General features: G+C 34.8%; 1 protein-coding gene across 1 annotated transcript; it reads right to left on the bottom strand.

Moving 5' to 3' along the window:
- Window positions 1–10,214: 10,214 nt before the first annotated feature.
- LOC147395596 (GDSL esterase/lipase WDL1-like) lies at window positions 10,215–15,719 on the bottom strand. The gene is made up of 6 exons (XM_086451557.1): window positions 15,512–15,719; window positions 12,645–12,722; window positions 11,768–11,908; window positions 11,175–11,248; window positions 10,933–11,079; window positions 10,215–10,696 (listed from the first exon to the last, which is right to left on the bottom strand). Exons 1-6 carry the CDS (start codon window positions 15,620–15,622, stop codon window positions 10,483–10,485), a joined length of 765 nt encoding a protein of 254 aa, XP_086307683.1. The 5' UTR covers window positions 15,623–15,719; the 3' UTR covers window positions 10,215–10,482.
- Between the last annotated feature and the right edge of the window lie 1,177 nt (window positions 15,720–16,896).

The following is a 16,896-nucleotide window of genomic DNA, read 5'->3' as shown; positions in this document are numbered from 1 at the left end:
GTAATGTGAAAATGTTAATTCCTATTTTAAATGCCTATGTTAATTATTTTGTTGGGAAGTGATGATAAATAATTTGAAGTAATTGGATTGTAATAAGTAAAAGTTGGAATGCCAATAAAATTTCCCCATAACTTTAACCAAAAACTAAACTGCTTGAGGTGAAGTCATAATTAATGATGTGCTAATAACACATCCCCTTATTTATTCTCAGAGAGTGGCGATGTGACTTTTTTTTTCAAAGAAAGGTACAACTCATTGGTGGAATATCGTTTAAAAAAGAAAGGTATTTAAGTCATTTTAGGTGGAACAGTTTTCAGTCTTTACTTCGACGGTCTATTTAAGTCATTTTAGTTGGAACAATTTTCGGTCTTTATTTCGCACAAAAACAAATTCCACTTTATTACTTTTCAAGAATAGGATAAAGCACCAAGTTAGATCGGACGCAATACAATACGCCCTGATCTAACTTGTGCTCTTTTTGTGGACCTTTTTTCTATAAATCCTAAAGTTAAAATTTTCCTCCAAACGATGTGGGACTAAATGGTGCTCTACCGAACATTAACCATTTTAAAAGGTTTTCTGGAGTCTGGAGATGATCCCAAAGCCTTTCCTATGAGATGGATTTTCTTTACTAATGATTAAATACCTGATACCCATTCGATGTACCTATCAAGATAAAAAAAAATTTCAACTAAAGAAAAATCAATTGGTTTGACACATTCCTAAGCTACTTTGAGGTCATGGGTTCAATCCAGCTAACCCATAAAAGAAAAATTCCACATTCTCTTTAAATTTTAATACTAGTTAAAGTACATTTACTTCAAAATTCTCTTGATTAATATTTAATTAAATTATTAGTTTTATTATAAATAATTAAATTTATTAATCGGATACCCAAAAGACATCCAATTCTTATTGGGTCCCTAAGTTATCTGCAATCGAATCCTAAAATGATCTCAATCCACTCTCAAAAGACCCAAAAATTCTCCATACAATTGCATCCACTTAACCTTTAAAATAAAATAATAAAAAGTCTTTCTTCGTACCTCCCATTCACTCTCTAGATCTCATTGTTTTCTTTGCTTTTGTATAATCAGCAAATGTGCCAGGTTACTATTTGTCCACACTGGCATGTAGCATCCATGGGTTCTCATCCAATCTACTTTTTAATTTTAATTGCTTTTTTTTCTTATAATATTCATGGATGCTCACCAAGTTATTATTCGTCAACATGACCAAATTGGCATATAATAATTTTTTTTTTCTTTGGCGGGCCACACGTATCAACTCACTCGACATGTGTACAACAATTAAATAGCCACCTTTTAGGTGGAGGAGTATATAGAGATTTGAAATCATGACCTGGGGATCAAACCCAGTTGGTCTTACCATCTCAACTAATCCCTAGTGGGTATATAACATCTTAGTCGTGCCATCAAAGGTAACTCATCTAAGCTATCATTCTTCAGCTCATCTAAATTAACTATCAAAAGTCATTTCATCCTTCAGCTCTTCTAGGCTATCAAATTTGTATGCTTCTAGCTGTCGAATTAGCAACAAGCGACTTGATTCGGTCGGAGCACTGAGTTAGCATTTGAGAATGCATTTGGAGGCCATTTCCCTCACTTTTAGCATTTAAAGCGACATTTTAGGTTTTGGTTTGTTAATTCGTGGCCTTCTATATTCCACCAAATGCAAAAGCTAAAATGTGTTGGAAGTAATACATGTGCTTAACTGACTTTATGATTCCAACGTTTATGGGAATTTGACTGAAATTAAACTTGTGATTTTTTTGATAAGAATGTCCTTACTTTTTTAGTACTTAATCACTAGAATGTCCCATAGGGTATAATATTAAATCAACGTTTTACGATAAAATTTAACATTTGCTCGTGTCATGTAGTAAGATAGTACTGAGGCCAATTGAAAATATCATTTTGCAATGTTGATTATGATATATTTTGGATATGAAGATCTATTATAATAAAAGGAGAAAAAAAACTAATGAAAGATGTGGGGAGTGATTTGACCTAACGATTAAGGGTACTGAACTCGACTAGTTAATGGAGGATCAACTTGGCCCGGAATTAGAGGAGTACCATGCTCACTCTCATAACTCTTTCACAAGTGAAAAGCTTCCAAAAAATATTCATAAACTTATTCTCTTTTTTTTTTCTTTTTTACTTTTCTCAAAATGAAAGGGGTCTTATTTATGGGATTTCAACTCAACCCCCAACAACTCGCACTTAAATAAAATATCTTAACCTACCCCATAACATTCTCACCTTCCCTCAGTAGAATGGGACGTCCCCGGGTGATCTTTTGCTCATAGAATTTCTTGTCAAAATGCTCACATATAGGAGCGAAGTTAGGATTTTCTTGTACTGGGGGCAAACTATGATTAATGGTACAATTGAAGAGCTTGAAGATGAATGGTTTTGGAGAAAAATTCAGAGGGTTTTGATTTGAAATCGAAGAAAAGGATAGTTAGGTCATTTTCAATCAGTCTATCTCGGGGAGAGAGAGAGAGAGAGAGGTTGAAAGCATGACAATCAATCAACATGCGTTGCAAAGTATTGATGTGGTCAAATAATACACCTCGGAGCATAAGAATCAACCAACATGGATGCAAATTGCATATCTTGACTTGATGTGGTCAAAGAAGACATGAACATGAGTCAAAATCCATTTGAGCAATCTAAGAGTAGAGATGGGTTTTGCAAATTACTTATAATGATTCTCAATCCACTCTCCAAAGACCCAAAAATTCTCCACACAATTGCATCCACCCAACCATTAAAATAAAATAAAAAGTCTCTCTCCCCACCCTTTCCCTTCCCTCTTTTGTTCTCATCGTCTCCTTTACTTCTTGATAATATGCCAAGTTATTCTTGGTCCACACGACCTCATTGGCATATAGCATCCATGGGTTCTCACCCAATCTCCATTTTCTCTCTCTGTCTCTCTCTCTCTCTCTATTTCTTTTGTTTATAGCATCTCCATAAGCATCCATGGATTCTTACAAAGTCATTATTGGCCCACATGACCACATTGGCATATAGTATCCAAATTGTTCCATCAAATTAATGTAATTCATCCTTCTGATGCAGCTCATCTGAACTATCTAATTAAACTTGTTCCATGATCAGCTCATCTAAACTATTAGATCTGTAAAAGTGATTCAGGGTTTTGAATTTTGGTCTTTAACATTGTGACTTTCTATATTCCAACAAAAAAACAGAAACTAAAAATGTGTCAGAAGTACATATGTAGAACAAAAATTTATGCTTCCAAGACTGAACATAAACTTATGATTTTTTGGATGAGAATGCCCTTCAGTTTTTAATTGATAACTAAAATGTACTCTAAAATATGATATTAAATCATTGTTTAACTATAAAATTTCCACATCTGAAGTTGTTTCACGACGCTTGAGTCACATATTTTTTTGTTGTTCTTTTTTCAAGTCTTAACTTTTTTGGTGAATATATGGTTTATATATGTATAGCTAACTTGTTTTGGGATTTCTATTTTATTTTATTTTTTTATGATGGGGGTGTCTGGATCTGTAGGCCCAACTAGCCGGGCGGGTGGGGGGGGGGGGGAATGGTCTCTTAGAGCACCATATATTTGCCCAAATTCTCTTGGTACATGCAATACCCCACAAACCACACTTACCAAGTAAGTCGGAATAAATCTTTGTGGGTGTCTAACGAGAGGGCTTGAACTCAAGACCTCTCCCTTTTTGGAGGGAGGCCCTAGCCACAACACCCAACTCTCGTTGGGTTAGGATTTCTACATTGTTGGTAGGCAATCTCACTGAACCACGTAAATTTTACACCGTGCTCTCTTAATTTCTGATTTAGGATTTTCTATAACCTTAAAGTTGCATTGCAATATATCGACCAGCTACCAATCAAAGTCCACTTGCTTAAATTGCTGAATGCCTGCCTATGAGAATCCACAACCATAATGGAACTCAGGGCCTGTTTGGATACCGAGTTTTATGTTACCCGACCCTGTTCATAATTAAATGATTCGGGGAAAACCCACATTTAGAGGGTGGAGATTGATCCAAGAAAACATTGAATTAAAGTCTCACAAAAGCATGCACATTCATTAGCTCAACAACTTGTATATCCCTGTATGGGATTGAATTTGTCCTACCTAGGCTTAACACTGCATCCAAACACTTACATTCCAGATCCAAGTAAGGATAAAAAGGTCATGTTGGTTTCAATATCATGAGAAAATCACCTTATGCCTTTTACTAGGCTCTAAAACAGGGAAATAAAGAAACACACAATAAAAAGAGAAACAAAGACAACCACCCCATACTTCTCCATCATGGATGTTATTTAACCTAAAATTTCAAATCTCTTTCTGGGTCCCACACTGTCATCATAACAGCTAATCCCCATACCCATCCATATCATGTAAACCAAGTCCAACTCCCCCTCAAAAGTCTTCTCCCTAAAGATTATATTCCCACAAAGACCAATCGACCATTTCTATCACCCCATACCCACTTTTGCATTTAATGGAATATGGGACCCAAATGTCTTGCTTTAGGTCCACAGATGTTCTAACTAAAAGTGGAAAGTTTTGGATGAGATGGGAAATTAAAGTAGATGTTTTTATGGAGCTAATGTAGTCATGCTGCCCTTTGGGTGTCATGAGAGTCACTAACCATTTTTGGAAACCTTGTTTCTGCCCAACCAAAAGAATAGGCTGAGAATATGATGAGCACTCATATTCATCAACTTGCTTTGCGTCCTATAAATACATGCTGAAACCTACACAAGTGAACATGAACTAGAGAGATATGAGAGAGTCTAGGTGTGGAATCTCAATTCCTAAGTAGCTTGCATTGGTGGGAATTTAAAAAAAAATGGAAAGATTGTCAGTTTTCGCTGAAGGGCTTTGCATGGATAAGTAGGGAGTGGAATGCAGCCAAGAATGACTTGCCGACATTGTTCAAGAGGATGATTTGGACACTTGAATAGTTGTTGGCGGGTTGTTCTTGGCTACATTGGGCTACCTTCTTTTCATGTCATGCCCCGGATGGTGACTAGAAAAATCGTGAGAATTGGGATTCCTAGTTTCATCTACAAATGTGGAAAACTAGAAATTCAAGGAGGCCATCATCGACATTCGTCTAATGTGGCCTTGCATGAAGAGGTAGAGAGTGTAATGCAGCCAAGGATGACTTGCCAGCATCAGCCAAGCAGCACTATGTCTGAATTTAGAGTACCCGGCAAGTTTGTTCTTGGCTACATTGGCTTCTCTTCTTCTCATGCAAGGCCGCGATGACTCTTCAATACTTGGGGCCATCAAAATCAACATTATCAACTCCAAGGGAAAAGTGGATTATTAGGTGTAGGGTTAGGGGCATATCTATTACACACATATCAAGTAGGAGTTATGTCACATTGTTGCAGTCATCGAAGATCAAAAAGACCCAAATCCGTCATCATCGATGCTACTAGAGCAATCATAATGATATCCACACCTTACACCCATAGACTGTTGTGCAGAAACGTGCAACAAATAAAACAACCAACGAGCAAGAAATTAAAATACAAACGAAATAGAGAAAAACAGAAAATAGAAGACACGATTTATGTGGTTCAGCGAGAATAACTAGAAAGCTTAGAAAGAAGATTGGAGAGAGTAGCCTCATCAAGAACATTTCTTTTTCATTTCATACACCCCTCAACCTCTATTGTAGAAGTTAAGTTGGCTGTTTCACACTCCTAGTGCAACAACAACTCTTGATGTCTCTAGGACTCTTAACTATCAATTGGAGGTGTCCTAATTGATGTGTGCTACATGGATGGCCCAAATTAAAGCCCCTATCAAACCAACAAAAGGAAAAAAAATTCAATATTTCGAGCTACTGCAGAATCATAATATGAGGTTCTAAACTTCATACTCTTGTGACATATTTGCGGTGTTTTTTTTTTTCCACTATATGTATATTCTAATGTGTTTGTTCTGCATGTTTATATAGTCCGAAACATAATGTACGCCTATTTGACTAACGCACACAGGCATGCGTATCTAAATGTAAGTCTGTAGTGTGTGTTTTGTATCTACAAAAGCATGTACATTATGCATGCAATTGGTGATATGATTCATTGAAAAAGAAGAGAGAGAACAAACGCAAAAATGATCAAATTTGTTGTGTTCAAACCATCTCAATATATTGTCCCTTAGTTTATTACATTTCAAGTTCCTCGTACATTTTCTCAAATGCATTCATTTCTAACTTTCTTAGTCTTTTTACTCATCCATCTCAGAATTCCCATCTTTGCTAAAGTCGATCTATTAACTCGAGTACTTTTCTATTATCCAACATTCAACTCCATATAAAGCATAGTTGGTCTTACAAACATCTTTTAAGCAATTTAAGATAAGTTTTCACTATAGAAATTAATTTGTCAAGAAAATAATAAGATCAATAATAGATGAGCGAAGCAAAGTAGTGACCAGTGGGGGATATAGCCTCATCAAACTTTTTTTTAAAGAAAAACAAAATCAATTATTTAGCATTACACTTTGATCGATGTTAGATATACCCTTTTTTTCAAACTGACAATACGCAAGGCCCGACTGAACTCTAAAAAAAAAAAGAGAGAGATTTACCCAAGGAGACTTGAGCAATGCATTTGTATTACAAAAACTCCCTTGGAATTCTGACAACAGGGGCCAACCTGCTTCAAAATTTTGGGAACCCTCTTCGCAACGTGACATGTGGTGTCTCCAAGGAGGTATTCCAAATATTAATAAAAAGTAAGGGTGCGAAATAAATTCAAAAAGACACGTGTCATGTTGCGAAAAAGGGTTCTACTGAAAAAGTCGGACTCGCCAAGTACGGATGAGTGGGGGCTATAACCCACACTAAACTTTTTTGAAGTAAAAAATTGATTATTTACGGACGATAAACAGAGCCCGACTAAACTCTAAAAATAGAGAGATTTACCAAGGAGACTAGACTGTTGCATTTTTATTACAAAAACTCCCTTGGAGTTCTGACAATTCAAAGGGAACCTGATTTTATCAAGTTTGTTACCCAACAAACCTTAAAGTGAGGCCCACAATCATTTATAAGATTAAACGCCTATAATACTAAATCAAAGACTTATTATATCCTCTCTTCTCTTAACTTAAATTCTCTCCCAAAATCATCATTTGGCCCACATGGCCACATTGACAATCCAATGCCACAACCTTCTAGATTTCATGATAAAACTCATATATTTCCTATTATAATGAGAGAAGAAGTGGTTCGAAACTAAAATTTGGATCTCACAAACGCCCTCATAGTTACATTTAAACTTAATATAATAAGGGTCATTTCAGTCAAAATCAAGAAAATTGCTACCACAACCCTATAATCACGTTGAATTATAAAAATATCATTTTTATTATGTAATCTTCAAAAACCTTTTTAATCAATATTTTAAATTACAAATAAGCCCTTTTGATACATAGTATTTGCACATGCCACCCAGTAGTTTTAACATAAAAAACAGAACATTTTTAGATTTGTTTCATGATTTTGGGAGAGAGAGAGAGAGAGTATAATAGATATTTAATATTTTAAAATGACGTGGATCCTAATCTAAGGTTTGTTGGGTAGAAAACTTAATAAAGTAAGGTTCCCTTGAGTAATCACAACTCTAAGGGAATTTTTAAATAAAAATACAATGATGAGTTCTGCCAGGTGAATCTCTCTCAAAAAATTAAAAAAACCATGATTAGTTATCCCCCAACTAATGACATGCATTTGTTGGTCTCAATTTTCTCAAACTCAAATTAATGTAAAATTACTTAAGTGCTCTCACCTTTAGCCTCTATTCAACTTTTTGAAAGAAGAAATATCGATGATTTAGTCCCCCACATTTTGATCGATGTTAGAGATACTTGTGCCTTTCAAATTGACGACATGCATCCCTTGAAAGGGCCCACTGAACATTTTTTAAGAAAACCCTCAGTTATTTAACCCCCCACATTTTGATATATATTAGAGATACCCCCTGTTTTTTTTCAAATTGATAACATGCAACCCTTAGCCTTGGTCTCCTCAAACTCAGACTAGAGAAAAAATGACTTAATGGCCCTCATTTTCAACTTTAATTCAGTCTCAAAAATCATAGCAACAAAGTTTGGGCCCTTTGTAATTATTCAGAGGAGGATCGATTCAGTTAATTCAGATAAATTCAAAAAAGATTCGTCAAAAAATTGAAAAATATAAAGATGGTGTTTTCGAGTTTCTTGCCAAAATCCATCATTTTCAACTCCCTACAAATCCTTTTTTATTCTTGAGATTTTAATGTTGAAGAAAATAAATTTTTAAGAGAAAAAGATAAAAAAGTATTACCGTATTCAACCGTTAATTAATAAATTATTGATTTACAAATTTAATTGGCTAATCAGAATTTTACCACGTGTTTTCTTTAAAAAAATTCAAAGAATTTTGTGACTACATCCAAATCTCTTTTTTATCTCAAAAACCAGTCATTTCAAGCGACAGGGTAAGTATTTTCATCCACATTTTCAACTTTGAGATTCTATCTTTTTCAACCTTCAAACTTCAAGAACACTATTGAATTTTTACCTAGCAAAATCAAGGATTTCTACAAAACATTGAAGACTGGATTGACCTAACCTCATCTGCAACCTCTAAGTCAAAAGCCCACATTCCTATTGGTCCACTCATATTGAAGGGCATTTCAAATTTACAAAAATATCTACATTCTACCTATGTTGGGAGCTCTTGAATACACGTGGACCAATAAGGACGTGGGGTCTCCATGGATCTCCAAAATGCTGGTCTCCAACGTGGTGGTCCTTTCTCATTATAATAGTAAGGATTAAAGTGCCTATTATACATAATACAGTATTACAATAGTTTTTCTTAAAAACATGGTTTAGGGAATAAAGGTAAATAACATTGTTTCTTCAGGGACGATTACCTTGACCACCTCAGAGTTTCTCAAAGACAGAGCCAAAGGAAACATTGAAATAAGATGGCTCTTCATGGAGGCTTGACTCAACCAAATCCAAAAGAGAATCTGTAAGTCTTAAATGTCCATAGTCACATTGAGCCCTCAATGAGTCGATCATTTTATTGTACTTGTAGTTCTTTTTTTCTTTTTCTTTTTCTTTTTTTTTCCCGTTATTTAAGCAAGTAAATTTATATTTAAAACATTGTATAAGAGCAACTCCATCCAAGTGTTTCAAAATTTGCCTTTAAATTGGCATCTTTTTCATTTTGAAGCCGCCAGGCCATTTTTGAACTCCAAATGGTCTCACCTTCACTACGTTGTTATAAAAAAAAAAGGTGAACAGTGATAGAGGTCGAGTTGCAAAACTTTTCTCCCCTTTATATTTGAAACAATGAAGGACAGTTGGAGCTTGATTCATACTCCTCTATATTTAGAGATTTGAAAGACAGTTGGAGTTGTTCTAAGAATCTGGACCATATACCCCTTATATTGAATCTTTGGGAATCTAAAGTTTGGGAAAGTGATTAGATACCCCCATTAAAGCCCCACCCTTATCTCCTTCCATCCATTTGGAGAGCTCATTTCAAATTATTTCGTGTGTGTGTGTGTGCACGCTTGGTGGTTGGGGCAGGGGGGAGGGGGTTCACACCAATCTTGATTTCGGGCCAAGTGGAGGGTTCTGGTGTGACTCAGACCTTCCTCTTTGATCTTCCCCTCTTATTTCAGATTACTTTATTCTTCTGCTCGATATGGCATTATATTACATTCCAAATTATTCGTCAACACGAACAAGGTAAAGGAAAACATCTACAATGATTCATTATTGGACCTCAGAAATATAATAGTTTCGATTCAAATCTCTTTCGATAGAAAGTATTCTCTCATCCAAGAGAGAGGATTAGACCAAAAATTTAATAAATAAAAAATAATGAAATATTTTTTTTCTCCCTGAAATGAATACTAGTACTACTGCCTATTTTAGGACTGTTAGCGCCTTATCGATCTCTGTCAGGACTGATGGTACTAATTTGATACCACTATATATGTACAAGACCTTGAAGATAACAGATTTCGTTTTGGCTAGAGGTAGAAGGTAGTAGTCATTTTTATTAGTCTTTCAAAGTAGACTCAGTTCAAGGGATGAATATTCGTTTGAAAACAAGGGCAGGTATCTCAAATATTCAGCAAAACAAGGTGGGGTACCTCTAAATAACCCTTTATATTATTGAGAAATAACCCACATTTTATCCACATCTCCAAGCTTCATGGAAGTCCTTCACAATTTAAACCACTTGGAAATCCAACAAAGTATCAAACACGTCTACTCCATACATATTAGGAAAATAAGTTAAACCTGCACTTGATTTCCACTACATGGGTAGTGTAATTAATAGAAATGATCAAAGCATGGTTCACTCTTTAAATATGTTTGAAAAAGCAAACCTGCAAGCCAAGATGATTCTACAAGCTAATCCCATTGTATCTCCCTGTGAGAGATCCACTCAGAGGGGTTTAGAGTTTCCTTTCCATTGGCCGCGACAAGATCATATGGTGAATCCTCTCCGAATTCTGTTGGCAATGACTTCCAGTGCAAGCATGGTTCCCACTCGGTTTCCTTGAGGACCTTAAGTATCTCCTCCACAACTATCTTGCTACCTTCGGAAGAAAAATGAATACCATCCCTGAAAATAGAATTTAGATGTCAACCCAAGTATACAAAACAACTACATTTCACAATAATAACTCGTCTAAGGTGCCCTCCTGTTCATCATCAATGTGTAGCACTAATTTTTAGACTCATCTTAGGATTCAATGGATACCTCAGATATCGTCGAAATAGAAATACCCAATTAGCTAAGCAAAATATAGAATAGTCCATAAGAAAGAAAGAAAAAAAGAAAAAAAGAAAAAAACTCACGTTAAGCAAGCATTCCTCCAATCACCCTGTTTCTGAATAGCAGTCCATAGATCAACAACTTTCAGGCCCATCTCTCGGCACAACTCTATACATGCTTCTGAATATTTCCGACAAGTTTCATTTGATCGTTCTAGCCCATTGAGTAGCCTACTTGTTTCAGAGCAAGCAGCCATGTAAGAACTTAAGTTCTTAATGAACAAAACAAAACAAAACTAGATAAACAAAAGCAGGCATCACAACACCTTGTTTGAAGAAGTACTTCCTCGTTTATAGGAGGGCAACTAAGAAAAATAATGCGAGTTTTCTCTGAAAGGCTCTGATGGTCAAATACTTTAAGTTAGAAAAATCACCCAAAACCATCTTAATGAAGAAGTAACCTGTCTGGTGGAGCTTAAGCATTGGTATAGTGCTTCAAGTGATGCAACAAAAATTAACCCAACTGGATGATTAGTACCATCTATTATTGCAATCATGTGGCTCTAATCATCTGCTATTACAACCATCTTTTAGTACAGGATGGTTCATACATTCTAGTTGGGTCTAATTTTTGGTGTTGTAGAACTCTTAGGCCCCGTTTGTATAGAAAGCAGGTAGGACGAAAGTAACTTTTCAAAAGTAGAAAGTAGTTTCCTTTTGCCTTTCGAAAAGTTATTATTTTCTGACCTTTTAGAAGTATTTTTCTAAAATGAATCCAAACTTACTTTTTAACTTTCAAAAGTAAAAAAAGTTACTCTTTTAAGTGTATCCAAAAGGGTTCTTAAGCAGGACCTGAATCCCCAACATGGACACTTGTACCACTATTACCATTGGACAATCAAGTAGCAGCAAGGCCTACCTTGAGATGAATTGCAATACTTCTCATGTTCTCAATGTATTCAGGAAGTGGTACATGAGGGCCTAGACCAGATGAGTGAGGCAGTACTGAATCATTACCCCCGAAGTAAACTATTACCAAAGAAGGTTGCACAGAGGCATCCTACAAAAAGAGAGAGAGAGAGAGAAGAACAGGACTCCCGTGTCAAAAATACAACAAATATAAGAAAATTCTGAACAGGTATGCTGGCTCAATCTCATGTCAAACTGAAGGAAATCCAGCCACAATGTTAGTGCCACATAGAGTACTTAGTTTTCTATGCAACCAAATGAACTATGAACTGATTTATAGCATAACTAAGAAATCATTTTGAATTACTTCTATCTCTTAGTTTCAGGGGATACGTAGCAAACAGCAATCCATGTTATATTGAACTTCTATGAACCAGGTAACAACAATGTCAGGAAATTAATGCAAAGTGTGCAAAAGAAGGGAGTGGGGATCCCCTATTTTATAGTCCTGCCAAGAGACCTCATAGATCAAAGTTCAATCTGGTTTGATTAACAGAACCATGTACCCCAAAAACTTTCACTGACCATCCACCAATGGTTTTTGAACAGTCAAATGAATTTAGTAGATTTATTGGTGATAGGTTTAATTGTGAACGACATTGGCTAGTTACAATCACCCATTGTGTTTACTTTTGGCCTACCTGATCATCTAAAGTGGTACAATCACCCATTGTGTTTACTTTTGGCCTACCTGATCATCTAAAGTGGTACTCATTGAGTGGTGAGTTCTTCCGAGTTCCAGCACGTGTCATGTGTCGTAAATAGTAAACTAAGTTTACATAATTACTTCAAGATAAAGGTTCAATCATCAAAGAAATGTCAAATACCTTCGGGAAAACTTGATTGAGAACCTGGAGAGCACGCCTTGAGTTCCAACCATTGTATCCTCGCAACGATATATCAGCCTATACCAAAGCACAAACAAGAGAGTGTGTTAATCATGAGAAGCGGAAACTACTATTAAGAAAGGAAACTAGCTAGGGCCTTCCTGCTTACGATTCAAGAATAAGGCTTAAAATGCTTTATGTGAAGTAAGATGGTCAAGTAGTGGATGTTTTACACAATGTTCTAAGAAACAGGTCTCAACTAATAACACAGCCCAAAGCTGAAGGCTTGGGTTGCCAAACTTGGCAGAGTTGAATAAATACATGGCCTAGTCAAATGAGTCGATGAGATTAATAAAAGAAAAACAAAATTGTCAAAAAATCTAGATAATGTCAGGAGAAAATAATGTGTTACATGCAAGAAAATATAATTTAGAATTTGCCGACACATAATGAGCTGCATTCTGTCAAGAATGTCGTTACTGAAAGGTTTCTCTATTGAGAAGGGAGAGGATTCTTGTGAGCAACAAATTCTAGCTATCCTACAAAGATAACAAAAACACCTTGTAAAGAAACGATATTTGAACTAGGTCGAAGAACTTAGTAATTATATTATGAACTTGTATGTTTGATGATCAAAGTTGGGGATTGTAGTACTGTTCATTGGTATTGCTCACATAGTAGTTTCTGAGCACTGTTCATGAAACACTGTTCACGTGGTATTGTTCACCCAAGACTAATCAAAAACACCATTCATGGAAAAAAAATGTTGTATACCAAGTTGAAATCTAGCTAAATTTGATAGAAGAAAAGGAATGGGAGAAATTCTGAAGAAAGTTGAGATTCTTTATACTACTACTCACTTATATATATTAAAATATAATTGGAGTGAATATATAGTTTCTGATAAATAAGTTGGAGTGAATATATTGCCCTTCCAAAAATAAGGAAAATACAATAAAGATATAAATAAAGGAAAAAAAGGCAAATATGTTCTTTTTCCAACAAGGCCTTCCACAAACATTATGGTCTCCCTAGCGCATAGAGTGCAAGTAGGATGAAGAATATTTTAGACAATCTTATTTCGGAATTGATTTCCATGGCATTATGGTTGCAAGTTTGATAAATATAGAAATGTCACCTCAAATATTATTGAGATGAGATTCATAGGAATCGAACATGATCGTAGCTCCCCATTAATCATATAGCCTAAAAAGCCAAGTGTGAGCTTTCAATCAGATGCTTCAGTTGGCAACTGGAGTGATGAGTGCCCCCACTGTAGCATTTAAGTTATACTACATGTGTTGTATTTTGATCTGATTTTACCTACATGAGTAGTTGAATGAATCCACATTCCCGTATTGTATGAGTATATTGGTTAAGTAGGTAAGCATGTACCCTTAGTGACAAATGGCAATGTTATGATGTAGAGGTTAATGTTGATTGACTCTAGCATGTCACCTATAGCCATGATTGACAAGGTACAAATGAACATAACTAGGAAAGAGACTTAATCAAAATTAAGCAATATGAAGACTTGAAGAAGATTATTTATCCAATTCTGATCATATGTTGTACTAACTAGAGCTTCTGGTGGCATATCTATTTACTTTTAAAAAGATTTTTCTATAATATTGTATACTCAACTACATGTACAAGTATATGATTGTTTTCTCTTTCAAAAATGGGTTCATGTATCTATGTGAGGTTGGGTATCGTTTTAGGCTTTGGCTCATGAGAGATTTAAAATACTCAGTAAGATGTGAACAAATGTGGCAAGTGTGAGTTTGTAGGAGATAAGATATGTTTTGTCAGTTAGGTAGAAACTTGATATGATTCTCTCCCTGGAACACAAACTTTTGTTGGTCTCACATCGTGCGCCCTTGTATAAAGAGAATATCATTGTTGATTGAGATGAGGAGATTTTTTTGTTCCCTACTATGTACGTGGAAGATGTTGGTTTGATAAGGTCATCCATATGGGCCCATCCCTAAAACACACATACAATTAGACCTCCTCTAATTGAGAGTTCCCAGAGTCCTGTAGAAATAGGAAGTTGTCGTTACACTAGGAGTGTGTAACACCAACTAAACATTATAAAAGGAGGTTGAGGAAGTATGAAACACAAAAAAAACTCTCTAAGTTTGATGAGTATTCTCTAGATGTCTATTTAGTATCCTAGGGGTCTAAGGTGTAAATATTATTGTTATATCTATTATCATCGACGAAGACGGATTTCGGGTCTTTCTGATTTCCAGTGAAAACATGATGACGACTCTGATTCGACTATTTTGCAGCGTGTAACAGGTATGCCTACTAACCCAACTGAAGATTAATTGTGCTTGTAATAAGGCTCAAAAGAATTTGAACTTTTGAACCCAATTGAAATAACAATTCATTGTGAAGGAGGAAAAAAAAGTCATCATCATCTTCATCTTCATCAGAACCCTATCCCAACAATTTGGGGTTTATTGAAATCTCATTATTCCATTCAGTATTATTAAATGGGTTATTAACAAAAGTACAACACATGTTAGATAACATGCAGAATACTAAAACAAATGTTTCAAGACTATCCCATTTCCAAGGAATTTTTAGTAATAAATTATCAAAACTAGATTAGTCATCCATCAAAAAAAAAAATTCCAAATCAAAATAACGACTATTGGAGATACAAAGAAATCTTTCAAGGCCTATGGTACTAAAATTTCATCCTGATTCAGATGCAACCCATGGTACTAAAATGAATCGTTTCGATCTCTTAGATTACTAAAATGAGTCAATTTTGCACTAATCATGGTAAACTTCATATAGATTTCAAAAGCAAAACCTAATAAAAAATAATAATGGTGGTGGTGGTGGTGAAGTACTTTACGAGCGTAGATATCCGCTAATACAGCTCCCCATCCGCCATTGCTGAAGCTTAACTGAACAATTGAGGATCCAAACAGCACGAACAGAGGCCTTTGCGGTCCCACCATCTCTCTCTCTCTCTCTCTCTCTGACGCTTCTCCAAGAAAACCTTTTTCAGACTTAAACGTTGGACACAAGATGATGACCTCTGAGAAAAACCTGTAAGGTTACCTAGAAAATCGGTTTCTTTTTCTTTTAGAAATCGAAGAAAACAAAATAAAAATAAAAGGAGGTAACCGATCTCCTCGGTAACCTATATGGCTTTCCTTACATTTCGGTATATCTGGTGCTAGTGCTGGGAGTGCGATTTTGTTGACGCACCATTCGGTGACCAAGTACAACCTCTAACTCCTATTGGACGATTTTGTGAACGCACTTTTTATTATTTTTCATTAAAGGATTCTATTTATTAACTAATTACACATACCTCCAATAGGACTCTATACATGATGATTTTAAATTTAAAATATCAAGATTTCAATTTGATATTGAAAACACTTCCCCTTACAAACATAGTAAGATTTAATTCTTACTAAGAGTCGTTTGACTAAGACGGATCACCACATCAGCAGTCCAACACCATAACCCTCTAAACTTCATCTAAAAACTTATAATAATAATAATAATAATAATAATTTATTTTGAATTGAAATAATAATATTTGATCGCTTAATTCTATTGGAGAATCTTGTGGGATTCTTTATTGAGCACACCATTTTTTTTTTTTAAGTACTTCAAATATTAACTTATTATACAAACTCCAATAAAAAGTATTTTAAATTGAAATAACAATATTTTAATAGGAATTCCAAATGATTCATTTTCTAACCACAAGATGAGGCAAGGTTTTTCTATGCTTCTAAGCAAGATTTCAATAATAAGATTTTTGTATGCTTCTAAGCACTTCTCTTGCTTTCAAGCCTTAGATATTATCATCTCCTAATGTAAGTAAGTAATTTTATTTTATTTTATTTATATATATTTTTAAAATTTATTTTTAGAAATTTCAATTTATTGATTTTTTTTTAATATTTTCTCAATAATATTTTCTATGCGTTTAAGCACTTCTCTTGCTTTCAAACCCTAAATACTATCATCTCCATATGTAAGTGTGTGATTTTTTTTTTTTTTCATGTATATGTTTTTTTTTTAAATTTATTTTTAGCAATTTCAATTTATTAAATTTTTTAAAATATATTTTCAATTTATTTTGTTGGAGTTTTAGATTCTATATAAGTTTAATCATAAACAGTTACTTCAGACTTGTTCAATAAATTTTATGTTTAGAATATATATTTGTCACTAATAAGCTTTTGATGGTATATTATCTTACAGAAAATAG

This window comes from Akebia trifoliata, chromosome 8 (genome assembly GCF_017979445.1).
Source record: "Akebia trifoliata isolate Shusen 1 chromosome 8, ASM1797944v1, whole genome shotgun sequence".
Classification (NCBI taxonomy): domain Eukaryota; kingdom Viridiplantae; phylum Streptophyta; class Magnoliopsida; order Ranunculales; family Lardizabalaceae; genus Akebia; species Akebia trifoliata.
Note: the sequence above shows the minus strand (reverse complement) of the source record. Positions and strands in the feature narration are given on the sequence as shown.